The 16065-nt window shown below is 30.4% G+C and overlaps 4 protein-coding genes across 5 annotated transcripts; 2 read left to right on the forward strand and 2 right to left on the reverse strand.

Moving 5' to 3' along the window:
- Window positions 1-336: 336 nt before the first annotated feature.
- On the forward strand, window positions 337-5011 carry LOC131853315 (anaphase-promoting complex subunit 4). Of its 2 annotated transcripts, none has more exons than XM_059204175.1 (6): window positions 337-796; window positions 1308-1411; window positions 1724-1915; window positions 2153-2696; window positions 3412-3611; window positions 3688-5011. In XM_059204175.1, the coding sequence occupies exons 1-6, from the start codon at window positions 688-690 to the stop codon at window positions 4906-4908; spliced, it is 2370 nt and encodes a 789-aa protein (XP_059060158.1). In that variant the 5' UTR covers window positions 337-687; the 3' UTR covers window positions 4909-5011. The 2 variants fall into 2 exon arrangements, with proteins under 2 accessions (XP_059060158.1, XP_059060159.1); XM_059204176.1 differs by having other exon boundaries at window positions 337-530.
- A 183-nt stretch (window positions 5012-5194) lies between these two features.
- LOC131853317 (uncharacterized) lies at window positions 5195-7204 on the reverse strand. Its single transcript, XM_059204177.1, has 3 exons — window positions 6759-7204; window positions 5924-6161; window positions 5195-5472 (listed from the first exon to the last, which is right to left on the reverse strand). The coding sequence occupies exons 1-3, from the start codon at window positions 6972-6974 to the stop codon at window positions 5279-5281; spliced, it is 648 nt and encodes a 215-aa protein (XP_059060160.1). The 5' UTR covers window positions 6975-7204; the 3' UTR covers window positions 5195-5278.
- Window positions 7205-7210: 6 nt separating this feature from the next.
- Window positions 7211-7756, reverse strand: LOC131853318 (transmembrane protein 60). The gene has a single exon (XM_059204178.1). The coding sequence runs from the start codon at window positions 7616-7618 to the stop codon at window positions 7211-7213; it is 408 nt and encodes a 135-aa protein (XP_059060161.1). The 5' UTR covers window positions 7619-7756.
- Window positions 7757-8414: 658 nt separating this feature from the next.
- LOC131853228 (probable dolichyl pyrophosphate Glc1Man9GlcNAc2 alpha-1,3-glucosyltransferase) lies at window positions 8415-11808 on the forward strand. The gene is made up of 8 exons (XM_059204067.1): window positions 8415-8622; window positions 8713-8985; window positions 9061-9208; window positions 9288-9530; window positions 9715-9820; window positions 9905-10103; window positions 10499-10585; window positions 11313-11808. Exons 1-8 carry the CDS (start codon window positions 8564-8566, stop codon window positions 11788-11790), a joined length of 1593 nt encoding a protein of 530 aa, XP_059060050.1. The 5' UTR covers window positions 8415-8563; the 3' UTR covers window positions 11791-11808.
- Window positions 11809-16065: the final 4257 nt, after the last annotated feature.

A 16065-nucleotide genomic window follows, 5' to 3' on the forward strand; every position in this document is an offset into this window, starting at 1 on the left:
GAGGATTCCCCCAATCTGGCATCACTGAGCACTGACTTACGTTCGACTGGGTTGCCATCATTAAAACATTCTTTTGAAGGTGATATTGAAATTATTTGGAATGATTCAACTGCTTGCGGTAACGATGGTGTATTCGCCAAAAGAAACCACGTGAATTGCAGAAACTTTGTTAAACCAATCTATATAAAAAAATTAAGTATCATTAATCTTACGTGCAGTTAATGTTAGTCCATTTTACGATTGGTAACCCTCGGTTTTTATCTGTCCACTGTGTAGTGTGTATAGTTATAATCTGTTTATATCTGTCAACTGTCGCAAATATTATCTATATTATTTAACAAATAATATATAATAATAAATAACAGTAATTGTTGTTAAAATCGCAAACTGAATGGATATGCTAATCAGTTTAATTTGAAAGTTTAATTATGAATATATAGGATTATAGGAGTCTTAAACACCACTGTCAGCTGTTATCTGCACATAGTTACTATATTCTTTGCTACATACCCGCGCCGGGTCATCCGTTGGTACATACTTCATTCTGACTTCTATTTTCATTCCCGACAACGAACATAATGTCTATCTAACCTTAAATATACTTACTACTTAATATTAAAGACTAGACAAAATATTAGCCGCTAATAGTTGTTTAATTATACATTATACATTCATTGTATTTTTAAAATGTATCACTGTGGTATGCGACAAGTAGGGGAGAGACATGTTGCCAATCAAGTGGATCTTATGGTGTGGAGCAATAGGCTAGATTTATTAGCTTTAAGCAATTTTAAAGGTAAATTTACTTTATCTATTTTAAAGTCCTGTAGTATTATTTTGATTTCCTTACATTAAATGAAATAGGAAAAGAAACAGAATCAACAATTCATATAAATATATAAATTTCTGCTGATTATAATTTTTACAAAAACAACGTATTTTATTTTAAATAATATATAACATGTTGTCTATTATATAAATTATTTTTTTGTCCAGACCTACAAAATATTTTGAATTGAAGACTTATAACCGAAAAACCTACATAATTTTATTTCATAAACCATAACCATTATGACATACTAATAAACCAAAAATGAAAATATTAGTTCAAAGAGGTATTATTGAATGGTATCTAAACACTTGATTTGGAGGGAATTAAATATTTTTTTATACCTATTTATATTATTGGAATAAAAAAATAAATTGCTTCAGTTTAGTTAACTTTGCAAATATTTTATAACATAATTTTTACTAAAAATATTGTAAGTTGGGATAAATTAATATTTTAGGAATTATTTATGTTTTAGGTGAAGTCCAAGTACATAGACTTCATTGGCAGAAAGTATGGAACTTGTCCCCACCGAAAGAAAATATCACTGTTCAAGCAATGACATGGAGACCTGACGGAAAGGTAATTTATCACATAAACAAATATTAATAACTCTGGACATGCCACAATTGCAACATAGTACTAAACTAAGATCATATTCTATGGATTGTAAATAAGAAACAGAAAGTATGTATCATCATCATCATCAAATCTGCTCAAAAGTTGAATGTTGATAAATTCATATGCTGAATATAAAATAAACAAGTAGTTAATAAAGTATCAAATTCTCAATACCTCTGTCAGAATTGACTGCTTTTTAAATGTAAAAACAGATTCCAAGTGTCAACTATGTATGTTAGATACATTGTAATGAATTTCTCTTAAAATTTGCAGGTTTTAGCCATTGGTTATAGTTCAGGTAGTGTCCACATTGTAGATATTGAAGACAAGGAAATACTCGATAAATATGAATTAGACCATGTGGGTTCAGAAGAATTTGATGATTCCAAATACAGTGGAATTACATGTATAACATGGGCTGCTCGGGCTGGCACTTTAGAAAGTTCATCTGCCTACAATATTTATGTAAGTTGTTAAAATTTTACATTTACTAAATATTCTAAAATTTTTGTTTTATGTTAGACAATGACAGAGACCTACAATAAAAATTTTAAGGATTTTACCCATATACATAATTATTGAGTAAATATCTCAGCTCAAGAAATAACTAATAAGCTAATGGAATATACTGTAACATTACCTTAATACAATAAGTAACATTGAGGAGTATAAAATAATAATAATAACACAATTTTTTTTTAGGATGATGCATCTATATATTTGCAAAGGTTACCCTCCCTTAGCAATGCATATAAAAGCCCTGGATCTGATGATAATATCAGTGATTTTAAAGAAATGGTTAAAGATCAAACTCAACTGAATATGTTAATGGTAGGTTATAGTTCAGGTTTAATTTACATGAGTATATTTGGAAAATACCCATATGGAATTATAAATTTGTCACAGTTAACTAAAGATGATTGTGGTGAATACAAAATTTTAGATATTTGTATATCAGATGACTTCAGTATAATGCAAGTTGTTTACTTAGACAGAATTACAAACACTGTACATCTTTCCATTATCAACACAAGTGTGTTATCAGCATATGCTGAAGAAATTTGTCATGTTGCTAACAAACATGGGCATGTTGTTGAGTTGATATCATATCTTGATCAAACTATGATTTCCATAACTGAGGCTTGGGAGCATATATTGCTGGAAATGGATACAAAAATGGCCTATTATGCAGCAAAAGTCCCCGAAGGTGGAGTTTCAGCTGACATGCTGGAATTGCTGATGTTAGGTTAGTATTTACAATAATCAATATTATAATAATAATCTTTACATATAATAAAACTTGAACAACATAAACAGGGTCTTTCAACCCTGCCCTGAGTACATGTGCTAACAGTTTCTTTATCAGTATAAATATAAAAATCGCTGGAAGATTTAGGATGACATTTTCTCCTAACATGTTAAATATAGCTCTATATATAAGCTAAAGAAAGCTAAGATAAATATTTCATAGAGAATGGGAGGAAGGATGAAAAGGAAATAATTATGTGAATATTTTTAATATGCCAATTGAATTAAATTATTAATAAAATAATAGTTTACTTATTGTTAACTTTTCATTACCTCATTTCTATGTATACGACCTGTGCCCGCGGTTTCACCCGTGTGAAATTTATAGCCTATATGTTATTCTGATGTATAAGCTATATTGCTGTAAAGTTTTATCAAAATCTGTTTAGTAGTTTTTGCGTGAAAGTGTAACAAACCCCATGCATACTAATAAACATTCCCATTTATAATATTAATAATAAGATTATTAAAATGTTTTCAATTTGTTAAGGCTGAATTATTATAAATAATTCAGCCTTAACTTAATATATAATTAAAATACAGTCAATATGTTGACACAGAGCATTCCATATATTTTGCTGCAGTGCAGACTTCTGTATGATATTAAGTAATTGTCTATATTTAATTTAATTAAATTATTCTCTTTATTTTAGGTGTACCATCAGATGAACTAGAACTGTTTTTACTCCGAGAACTAACAGCCAAGGTTTTAAAGAAGTCTGGTAATTCTGTGGAATTGAGTTATTCAACAATACAGAAATTAGTGTTGAGACAATTGAATGTGGTTGGACAAAGTTTAACTTATTATCTCTCAGAAATCAGAGGGCTTACAAGAATACCAGATAGATATAAGGTAATATTTACTCTCATATTGCTTTTGTTCCTAATTGTTTTATTTACCTACACTTAATAAATCTTATTGTTTTTAGATATTGGGTTTAGAAGAAAGTGCTGTGACTGAAGCAATTAAAGCATGTTGTGCTTTTTTGAATAAATGTTTAGAATTACAACAAGTAATTGATATTTCAATGCGCAATTATAAATCATTCTTCAGGTGGCTGTATGTTATGATAATAAGATTGTTAAATGAACAAACTCCAAGTGAAATAGTCAAAATGACACAACAGGAACTCAGTCACATTGCAGAATTTTTGTACAACTTTGATAATGTACAAATGGAAAATAAGGATAATGCATCTGAAAAACCAGTTAAATTTAATTTAGAGAGATTGGGTCAGTATTTGCAGGATCAAGATTTGAGTATATTGCCAGATGACGAAGATAATCCTTGGCACAAATTTTTAAAGGATAATTCATGTTTGCTAAAAGATAATGATATAATTTTTTCAATGTCTGAGTTTAGAAAGTTTTCTCTCGTACAGCAACAGATATTTTTAAAAAGTGCTGTTCATAAAGTATTTGATGTAACTACTAAAGATGTGGGAAAACATTTTACTCTCTTATATAATCTTAAATGTTATGAAGAACAAGAAAATATGAACCTTAGTAACAACTTGAGGGTTACACAAATTTATGATGAAACACAAGAAAGATTTATGGTTGCATTAGTCAGTATGGCTAGAAATAATGGACTCTATTTTATATCTACTAATGTAAAAGATAAAATGTGTAGTGGTATTGCAACAAAATATCATTTTACATCCAATTTGTTGGTTGGAAACAGAGACTCAACAGACGGAGAATGCATGATAGTGTTAGATTTACAATATTATTCCCCTGAGTTTTTATCAGTTCTTGTTCAACATCCAAATAGTGAAGAAAATAGTATATTTATTCAAGTACCTTCTAAAATTACATTGGAAAATTCTAGTGAATTTAACATTAAATCAAAGTCATGTATATTTAGTGATACAGTGTCTGTTAAAAATATTTCACCATTATTAGATCCAAATGTTTACAAAGTGCTAGATAAAATGGATGGATGTCGCATAGCAGTTTCTGGTGGTCGTAAAGTTGCTGTTGTTTTATCTAAGAGTTTTAGGAAAGTTAAAGTGTTTGAGATGGAAGTTGATGGTGATGATGAGGAAGATGATACATTAGAAACAACTCCACAGCCAAATGCAGCACATACAAGTGTAACTAGCCCAGATACAAGCGATAGGCGCCCTACGAATGATATTACATTTTAATGTATTGTGAACATGTGGAATAAAATACAATTATAAATTTTGTTTCATTATTTTTGTTTTCATAACAATATTGACAACAAAAATGTACAAAATTGCTGAATTATTAAATACCTACCTAAATTACATTCATATTCTAACTATATTACATAATTATCTACAATAATCACAGTTTTATTCTTATTGGTAAATATACAAAGGAAGGAAAGAATTGTATCTGGAAAATAATCACACTAATCACAGATTTTAAACTAAAATATTTTAATATAACACAGAAAATTTACTTCTTACTATAAGAAGAATTATAAGAATTTATAAATTTTCACTATATAATATAGCATTTAGTTATTTGGTATGAGTTAAATTCATTAAACTATATCAAACTTCTTTGTGGAGATTTTATTTGTATATTTTCAAATACAGAATTGAAATCTGTATCCAAACCTTGGTTATCTATACCATAAAGGAGTTGCTCTGATGAAGGGTTCCTACTGGGCCCAGCAACGGGTTGATTAATAGCAGTGGTTGTTCTGTTGTATATTTCATCTCCATCATCTGTATCATCCACTGGAAAATAAATTTTCAGTTTTATTATTGATTTTAAAAAATAATTTAAATGCTTTAGAATTTTTTTTAAAAAAATAAAAATTTTTGCCTTTTTTGGGAGTTTTTAAGTTGCCATAATTCATTTGATGTGTGAAGCAACAATAAACAGTAGCATTCATTATTACCACCACTCAAATGTTTTATATTATTTTATTCAGGTTTTCAGGTAGCATGTTTCCCATTTTCATTATGTTACAACCAACATCCACACAACAATTATCAATTATGTTATATAATTTACCTCAGTTCTTTATACATATTATTAATATTTAACATATTTATTTAGAGGATCTATGAGCATTACATATCAATATGGTGGTCATAATAATATTCATGTATATAACTTGTATTAACATTTACATTTGCATTGTAGTAACTTAAAACTGCTACATAAATTACATAAAGTCAATACCTGGTACAACAGTTCGACCATCATATTTGCCCCATTCCTTTTTTAACCGAAAATAAATGATGGCACAAGCGAGGATTACTATAATGGAAACCACCATAGCCACTAATTTTACAGCTTCGGAAGCAGAATATGTTGTACCATCAACTATCAAATCCACTTCCCCCACAGAAATCCCTCCTGATCCACTGATATCTTTTGAGACACATTTATAATATCCAGCTTCATCTGGGGTCACACTCTGGAAATAAATTATATAATATTATATTACTTCACTTCATTTCTCAATACCAGGATGCATCAACTAGTTTAAAATATCCTCATCAAATATGCAAATGCAAAATCGATGTTAAATTACTAGAACAATATTGAATGAATAAAGGTCAAGTTTAAAAAATAACATACACTAAATTTCATGATATTAATAAGGATATATTGACATTTTTATTTTCTGCAGACAAATTGCTAAGCAGATCTGTGATATCATGTATATTGCTTTTTATGGACACCATTAATAAATACAATAAGATATAACTATATATGTTAACATTTATTTGCAAACAATATAGTTTTTACCAATACAGTAATATTAATTTTACACTACTTTAATACACATTTACACAAGTACAGGAGAGTAATCCTTGCAAATTTATGGTCATACAAAGTAAGTTTTTCAGAATAGATTAGATGAGTAATGATAGGATGATGAATGATTAGATAGCCATGATGATAATTATGTACTAATTTACAATCATGTCACCTTGTCATTATGAAATTTATAGTAATATTAATAACATGACAAAGATGTGGCAGTAAGCATAGTCAATAAAGTACTTACATGAATTTTAAGGTTCCCAGACAATACCTCATATGTATATTTACTTTTGTCATAATCATTTCCAGGTCCAATCACTTTAGTCTGATCAAAAAGCCAAAACATAAAATTGTGATTGTAGTCATTACTGGTACAGGTTAAAACAGCTGTGTCTCCTGCAGACACCTTTGTTACCCCGGAGTTTTTAATCTGAGCAACTTTATCAGACAAAATGGGCATTCTTGATGGTTAAATATCCACAGTAACTGTGATGGAGTTATATCATAACTTCCCAACCATGACACTGAACATTTTGACATGAGCAAACATAAATATATGTCAATGAGTGTGTGCCAAGTTTAAAATTATCTATAATATTGGAGTCACATGTTCTTTCCTGACCATGTTTACTATAGTAGTTGAGATATTGAAGTTTCGTTATTTTTTGTTATGCTGAGGTTTGTATAACATAGAATTTAATATCTACTGCTAGTACTGGAGTGTTTTAATAGATGCATAAAAACTTCTACACATAGAACCGGTAATAACATCCAAATAGGCGTCATAACAACATAGATGGGTAGATTCACTTTTGTGTATTCCAATTTTATACAAATTATGATTTGTGCAGCCATTTTTAATCCAATAGCTGCAATGTACCACACGCTCTTGTTGATTGTGCCTCGGAATATTTCAATGCCATTTCGACAGTGAGAAATCATATGAAATAGAACATATATCAATAATATGCTATCATAAACCCACATTGGAATAAAAACAATAAACCAATTCCAATGTGTTCTTGATTCTAACCTTAGGCATAATAATATCAAAAATACTAGAAAAATGAACCAGGTAAATAGCGCCCTGTGTAATATAGCCATATTAATTAACCGCGACTACTTAGCTTACTATTAAACTGTTAGTATTATTTTCATAACAATAAGAGTAAATTATAAATTAATAAAAATGTTTATCTAACGATACATTATTTATACAACTTCAAAAGCACAATTGATTGACAGTTTGTTGCTTGACAGTGAGAGGACAAACTCGACTGGAGTTTGCGATCAGCAGTGTTGTCTCTGATTAAAAAGGCGCTGAAGAAAAACCGAAATTAAAACAAATTACTATTGCAAATTAATAATTACATATTTATGAAGAAAACTAATTGAATCTAGGACTTCATACTCAGTATTCGAAACTACAAAAATTTACTGCTATTGAACTGCCCTGCGTAAGGATTGTTTCTTATTCGGTCATAGTAGCCTTCCAGATGATATATATTGCTATCATTCATTCATAATTTAAGAGCTACGCTCTTGTGGAGCTCCTTCCACTTTCTGCGATCTTCCATCGTGCTCTTTAATAGTTGATACAACATGCCTCCCATTTTATCCTTAATAAATTTTAAATTAAGCTTAGCATAAGCACACCGTAAAATACAGTAAAGTAAAGTAAAGTAAAAAAAAAAAAAAGTAAAGTAAAATAAAGTAAAGTAATTTATTTAAATTAGTACGCATTGATGTTAAGACATAAATTCCGACAGTTATTGTTTTGGGTTCTATTACGTTGATAACGTTTCTCAATGATATTTTTTTCTTCATCTATATTTTTCACATTTTGGTAGTAAATATGTAAAAATATAGAACTCTATGGTTGATTACTTTACTTCAATCTGAATGTCATTTTTGACTTCGCAACCTAGAAAATGTTTCCTTATTTTTATTATGATTGTGGTTATGTTTTATATATTGTACCGGCTAATGAATTTAGGTAGTTGATATTAGATCACTATTAGACTGTAGGTTTTATATATTTAATTCATCATGATATGGCAGATAGCTATACTTGTTACAACTATAAAAATATTCTTCGTACCATTGTAGTAAGTGTTCATTTTGTATTCCAATTTACTATCTTATCTTTTCTTTAAGTGAATAACATATTTTTAACATATTTTCTTTTACTGTTGCAGCCGTTCTACTGACTTTGAAGTTCATAGAAATTGGTTAGCGGTTACTCACAACTTATCTATAGATCAGTGGTATTATGATTCTACTTCAGAATGGACTTTAGATTACCCCCCATTCTTTGCTTGGTTGGAATATATGCTATCACATGTAGCTAAATATTTTGACCCAAAAATGCTCAATGTGACCAGTTTAAATTATGCTTCTGATATGACAATTTGGTTTCAAAGATTATCAGTTATTGTATTAGATTTAATTTATATATGTGGTGTCAAAAGGTTTGTAGCTGTTTATTTTAATAGTTAGTATAAATGCTTACAATTAAAAATTACAGAGTATTTTGTATATTTCAGTTGCTCTAATCTAATAGGAAATGGGAAGCTTCTCGTATTTATATTATTGATATCCAATCCAGGATTGTTAATGGTTGATCATATACATTTTCAATACAATGGGTTTTTGTATGGTTTTCTGCTATTATCAATATCAAACATTATAACAGTAAGCAGTTATTTATTAATTGTTATAATTACATATATTTTAATGGATAATAATGTACTTAATATGAATTATTTTTCAGAGCAATTATATTCAATCTGCAATTTGGTTTGCAGTATTATTGAATTTGAAACACATATATATTTATATGGCCCCTGTATATACTGTATATTTGTTAAGGGCATATTGTTTTACAATTCCATCTGATGATGGCATTCATACACCATGGTATTCATTTTCAGTCTTAAATTTGTTTAAACTGGCTATTACAGTCACTACAGTCTTTATTTTGTCATTTGGACCATTTATAGAACACTTGCCACAGGTAAGAAATATTCACACTGAAATTTAATTAAAATAAAAGAAGTCCTTATTATTGCTAATTACTAATAAAATATAATTAGTAATATACGTTTTTGTTAAAAACATTATTTAATATCACCTGTATCTTTTTTAAATATAAACAAAGTTTCTATATATTTTAAGTATACTCTTGTTTAATTTTACAGTTACTATCAAGATTGTTTCCATTCAAAAGAGGTTTATGTCACGCATATTGGGCTCCAAATTTCTGGGCACTGTATAATTTTGGTGATAAAGTTCTAGAACATATATGTGAGTAGATTGTAAATTAAGGTATAACTAAAGACTAAAATTTGGTAATGAGATGTTTATTGTTCATTATCTCCCCTTTTTTAGTACCAAAACTGGGAATAACTGTGCCAAAAGTGCAAGCTTCTATGACTGGTGGACTGGTTCAAGAATTTGATCATATTGTGTTGCCCAGTATAAAGCCATGGATGACATTCATATTAGCTGGAGGTTCAATACTTCCTGCTCTAATTAAACTATGGTATCTTTGTGCAGATAGGAGGTACAGAGCACTGAGCTTTATAAGGTTAGTTTATAATATAAAATATGAATATAGAAGTAGAAGTTCTTATAGTTACTAGATTAAATGATTTATAGTTTATATGAAACTAGCAATCCCTCCTGGCATATATATTATACATATAAATCTTCCTTTTGAATCACTTTGTCTATTTCTGAAAACTGCATTAAAATCTGCTGCATAATTTAAGATATAATCAAACAGAAGGCAGGTGACTTTTAAAGAAGTTGAGACATTTTGTTGTATACTGTAATTCTCAACCAGATTTACTAGTTATATTAATATTGTTTGGACTATATAATTTATATATTTTTGTTATATCTCTTTAATTTTATTGTTAGTCTATAAACTATAATCACCAATGTTGCAATTTAAATCTTTATGAAATATTATATTTTCAGATGTCTTATTGTATGTGCTACTTGTTCTTTTATGTTTGGGTGGCATGTCCATGAAAAGGCAATACTTATGATCTTAATACCATTAAGGTATGTAATACTTCTATTTCTACTTCTATTCCTCTTTATTACTACTTACTATAGTTAGTACAATTTAAGAAACTAATTGAGGTACTAATTAATTATTAGAGCTCTATGTAGGTCTTAGGTAGAATATGTTATGAATGTAACCAACTATACTTTAAATGCAAAACTAAGCTAAGTTTTTTTTTCATTATCACAGTGACTAATATAATAATATCCTTGAACAGTTCACATAGCGCGATTTAGTCGCAATGTAAGAAAAGCTTGTGGTATTTATTTATTTAAGATAAGGTGCTCACCACACTTACTTACACTTACTTAATCCAAAGCGTGTAGTGAGCCAATAATATAACATAAAGAGTTATGAGTTGTAAAATATGGGTTATAAAAGTTATGGGTGCTAGATAACTGATATGAATACTTAGGTACAATTTTTTTGTAAATACATATATAATATACATAGAAAATAACCAGACCGATACAGACAATTATACTCATAAATACAAATATTTAAACCGTGCGCGAGGATTCGAATCCGCGATCATCGGCATCACAATCAATCACTAATACTGCATATTATTGTTTTTGAATGCTAATTTTATAAGAGATACATTTTTTTTGAGGTAGTTATGTGTTTTAATTGATTCAATAAACATAATTATTAGTTTAAATGCAACATATTTATCATTGTTTTTATATCGATGTATTTATAATTCCGTGTGATTTGTTGCAGCTTTATGTCAGTACTGGGCGCCGTAGATGGAAAATTATTCCTCATTATATCTACAGTTGGGCACTACTCCCTTTTTCCTTTGTTATATCCAAAGAACTTATTGGCCATCAAAATATTTATGTTATTGACACATACTGCGATTGCCTTTGGTAACATTCCATTGTTGTATGAGATACCTCAAAAGCCGAAAAGTAGGAAGCGTCGCGCATTTATGCGACTGCCTTTGCTTAATCATTTAGAGTCATTATACATATATGGTCTGTTGATATTATGTTTTTATGAAAATATTCTTCATACAACTTGGGGGTTGGATAAAACCTTACCATTCTTGCCCCTAATGCTGACATCTGTCTATTGTAGTATAGGAGTATTGTATTTCTTTATTTCGTATTACTACTACTTCTTGACATTCAACCTTAGTAGACTTCCTATGGTAGGTTCAGTAAATTTAAGTGGATATGCAAAAAAAGTAAATTAAATGACTACAATTTTAAACTGTATTTATTTTCCCTCAATACCGGTTGTAGCTTTTGGTAAATTATATTATACCGATTATAGTTGTCTACTAAATTGGTGTTAGTAAGAACCAATTCTATATTACGCTAATGAAATAAATAATCTATAAATATGAAGTGACAAAGTATGTAAGTAGTGATGGATAGACGGCTGGATGATTGTTATTCTTTCACGCAAAAACTACTGAACGAATTTTGATGAACCTTTACTACTATAAAGGTTTACCAAAATGTAGCTTATAAATCAGAACAACACAGAGGCTAAAATGCGAGTGAAACCGCCGGTAGATGCAGGAGTCTAGTGCCACTCTTATTGTTAGATTTTTTCTGCAACCTTGCTTGTTTGAATTTATTATCAGTTTCGTCGTTCCTTCATCAGACATTCTTTTCGCATGACAGAACCAACGTAGCATTGTCTCATTTTTGCACAAATATTTTATTTCAGAACGATTTCCGAACTCTGTATCTGTTATGAACGTGCTTGCTTTAAACCGCGAATCCTGCACCCATTTCGAACTTGTTTTGCCATCGGAAGTGAAGGGGATTGTTAGTAATGTGGATTAATGTGAGGTTGACCTCCATATGGCCTCATAGTCATCTTATCCTTCTCCACTGATGCCTCGCTAGCGTATACCTTCTTCGGAGGCGTCACCACTTCATTATTAACCTTAAAAAAAAGTACAGTAGTTGGAGTAATTTGTCCTGCTGTTTCGCTTCAATTTTACTAGCACTTAATTAACTCTTAATTTCCGATTAACTTTTCCTAAATTCACATTCATGTGATTTATAATATATGTCATAGTTACTTCACGTTCACAATAGAGATACAATTTCGACCAAATGTAATATTCTTTTCATCATACTGGCAGTTTTTTAAGTATACCTATATAAAAAAAAGTGTATTTAGTTATAACCTACACTATACTGCTAAATAAGAATTACACCTTAGTCATATAGTGTTGTGTATAACTAGGTGCCATTAAATATTTGGAATAAATAGGTAGCAATCGTAAAATTTATGTGTTGTGTCATGGGCATATACAACCAAATGGAACTGACCCAATCGATGCACCCTCGTCACGGATCCCTAGAGTACACCGTAACATATTCTGTAAACCATAAATCTCTTAGACTTACAATTCCTTTTGCGATTTATTTACACTTTCGCAATTATAGATCAATCTCTAAATGCAGAACATTCTAGATGGTTCTAGATTTCAGGTAGACATCTAAGATGTAGCTTAAATTTCTACAGAAATAGAATACGTAATACAAGATAGGCTTGGAATGACACGTACACGTGTTTACAGTGAATAAAGAGAAGGCACGTCGATCGCGCTATGAATATTCATTGAGAGTAAGGACGCGGGCGGCGCGGGTTATTACACGCAGATTTGCCAAGGGAAGCGGTTTGAAGTGTCACATTAACACTAACTTCCCTCAAATTGTCACTAACGTAATAACGATGCGGTAATCATCTTGATTCTCCAATTTCAAATTGTCCTTATTGACGTGACGCCTTCATAATAGATCGCGTATTGCCTGTATTGTAGTAGGTGAATTTATATATATATATATATATATATATATCTACATAGTATCTATTAAATTATAGTGCACAACTGTTAACTTCGATGTCATAATGACAAGACTCTTTACGAGACTGATTCTTTATTATATTGACTGGGAGCATAAAATGTTAATAACAATGTACCTACCCACATATATGCCAGTAATGTATAATTTATATGAATTTACTTAATTGACACAATACTAACATCATAACTTTCTAAAACCTCCAGTAGGCTTTTTCTTAAAAACAAAGGTATGAAGATTATTAGACTGAAAATGTATGAAATTAAAAATACCTACCATTAAGTCTTGCTGAAATTCATCACATCTTTGCGTAGGCACAAACTAGGGTAAATTAAACATGTCTCGTCCAATGTTATGTGTTTCTATTTACACGTATTTAATTATAGCAAAACGTTAAGTATTCAAATATCTACATATATGTCTCGTTTACACATGGGCAAGCATCTAAAGTTATTCGTAAAAGTTCAATCCCCGGAATCAGCGAATTGGAAGTTTGAAAATAAGAGTGAAATGGAGTAGAAAGAGTTGTTCATTCAAATTTGTGATTTAGCATTTTATTAACTGCTTTATTAAAACACGTACGTACGTACCTATATGTATATATTCTAGTAGGTATGTTAATTTGTGTCTAGTGAAATAAGACTTATTTGAACAGAAATAACATTAGCTTGTAGATGGATATGTTAGTGTAAATATGCTGTATATTTATTCTAAGTAAAAACGTGATATCATAGTACTATAATATTTATGTGTATAGAAGAAGATTCTACTTATCATCAGATGGACCATTAGCTTGTTTACCCTTCATAAAAAACGGGCTATCTTTTATCTTAAAGTAAACGAAGCTAGACCATCTCTTTTTGAACTATATAGACTGAAATTCTAAAATAGGTTCAGTTGTACACAGCGGTCGTTGATCACGCAGCGTGTATTATTCAATTCACTTCGCCACGGCACGTAGTACAGTTTACGTCCGCGGAACACCGGTTTATGACTGGAGTAGATTGAACACCGCCGGCGAAGGATTATACCCGCTCTGTACGTGCCCCCCGGCCAATTGCTATACTTCATTTCTTCATTTGACGTTCAGGGCCTTCTGATTTCATTGAATGCCATTTGTAACAATGCTTCTTTCTTTTTAATACCACGTGCCACGAATGGTACTTGCCTGGTATTAAAATGACTCGAATGCCTGAAACCTCTGATGCTGACTTTTTCTGCTGTGTTTAAACTCGAGAACACTATAACGTTTGGAGATTTTGTTGGTTTGATGTTCATTAGTTGTAGAGCAAAAAAGTTGCTAAAGGTTTGATAAATAGAATTGCATTCTGAAATACTTGTATTTAATGAAAGATGTAAGACAGACGTTCTCCACGACTTCGTCTTATTTTTATAGATAACAATATTATATATATGTTCGTTCTTATAATTCTTATAGATATTGGTACATTAAAAGTTGCGTGCAGCAAGTAGAATATAATATTATCTAGTAATATAAACAGTGCTGCTATCAATGTGTTAATTAGAAATTCCCACCGGATGCGTCACTATTTGATGATACCTATTGCCTTTTAGATTATCAGAACGTGTTGGCACCAAATTGCTACTCTCATGTTGGTATTTGCTTTAACCGGTTAATTGAAGTTAAGACCTTGTCTACATTTGCAATTCAAAACTTTAGATGTAGATCTAAACTTTTGTATTGTAGGTAGACTTTGTACAAAGTCGTCTGCGGGGGTATCTCAATCTCATTCAGTTTAGCCGCCAAGCATCTTGCTTTGTAAGTTGTTTCGGTTGTAAGGTGAGAAAAGGTAGTGAAAAGGCAAAGACATCACATCTTCGTCCTTGGGATTGCCAACGCGGTATCACGGGCGTCACATGTGGTGCATGCTGTTCATGTATATAGACGACACCATTTTATATATGTAGTTCACACCCTATTTTGAGTAGGTATTTGTATTTACTGCATTTCTGTCAGTTTTTCGGAATCCGAGAAAAGTAACAGATAAAGCGAGAGTAGACGTAAATATACTTATATGTACGAATAACTACCTATTTCTATGTGGTCGGTTTCAAACATTAAAAGGTAAGTATGTTTTCTATGATGCTATTAATTATGTAATGTTCTTACTTAAACTGATTGTTATGCCAAGGGACATCACGAGGGTCTCCTCCTTTTAATCCTAAATGTGTTGCGATGAGTTTACTTTGAGTTATTATGAAGTTTGGCGACCTTCTGGGGTTTCTTGCTTGGCCTATATAGCCCTGCGTTGACCTTTATTACTCAATAACTCGTAGCTAGCCCATAGGCCGTAAAATGTACCGACACATACAGAATATATTTTTAACAATATTAATATACAAAATACTACAAATATTTATAATTATTTTACTTCTATCAGTTTTCTGCAGATTTTGATAAAACGTATTTTAGATATTAATCGGGAATAAAATCACTTGTTTGATTTAACTGTCTGCAAGCTGACAGGAATGTTTTATTATATGGTAACATTATTTTTATCATATAGCCTTATAGCCTATGGTTTATATAACCATAGAAAAGGGTAAACTTTCTTCTTCTTTGCATAAACAATTGGAAAGTGCGCTCCAGAATAATGGCTAATATAAATTAAAAAAAATAT

The sequence above is a fragment of the Achroia grisella genome, unplaced genomic scaffold (assembly GCF_030625045.1).
Source record: "Achroia grisella isolate CSIRO2021 unplaced genomic scaffold, CSIRO_AGI_Agris_v1 utg900, whole genome shotgun sequence".
NCBI classification, from domain to species: Eukaryota; Metazoa; Arthropoda; class Insecta; order Lepidoptera; family Pyralidae; genus Achroia; species Achroia grisella.

Coding starts and splice junctions, on each gene's coding strand:
- LOC131853315 (XM_059204175.1), top strand. CDS start 688: ATGTATCACTGTGGTATGCGACAAGTAGGGGAGAGACATGTTGCCAAT. Junction 797..1,307: donor AGCTTTAAGCAATTTTAAAG/GTAAATTTACTT, acceptor TTTATGTTTTAG/GTGAAGTCCAAGTACATAGA. Junction 1,916..2,152: donor CATCTGCCTACAATATTTAT/GTAAGTTGTTAA, acceptor ATTTTTTTTTAG/GATGATGCATCTATATATTT.
- LOC131853317 (XM_059204177.1), bottom strand. CDS start 6,974: ATGCCCATTTTGTCTGATAAAGTTGCTCAGATTAAAAACTCCGGGGTA. Junction 6,162..6,758: donor CTGGGAACCTTAAAATTCAT/GTAAGTACTTTA, acceptor ATTTATTTCCAG/AGTGTGACCCCAGATGAAGC. Junction 5,473..5,923: donor TGGTCGAACTGTTGTACCAG/GTATTGACTTTA, acceptor TTTATTTTCCAG/TGGATGATACAGATGATGGA.
- LOC131853228 (XM_059204067.1), top strand. CDS start 8,564: ATGATATGGCAGATAGCTATACTTGTTACAACTATAAAAATATTCTTC. Junction 9,209..9,287: donor CAATATCAAACATTATAACA/GTAAGCAGTTAT, acceptor ATTATTTTTCAG/AGCAATTATATTCAATCTGC. Junction 9,821..9,904: donor TAAAGTTCTAGAACATATAT/GTGAGTAGATTG, acceptor CCCCTTTTTTAG/TACCAAAACTGGGAATAACT.
- LOC131853318 (XM_059204178.1), bottom strand. CDS start 7,618: ATGGCTATATTACACAGGGCGCTATTTACCTGGTTCATTTTTCTAGTA.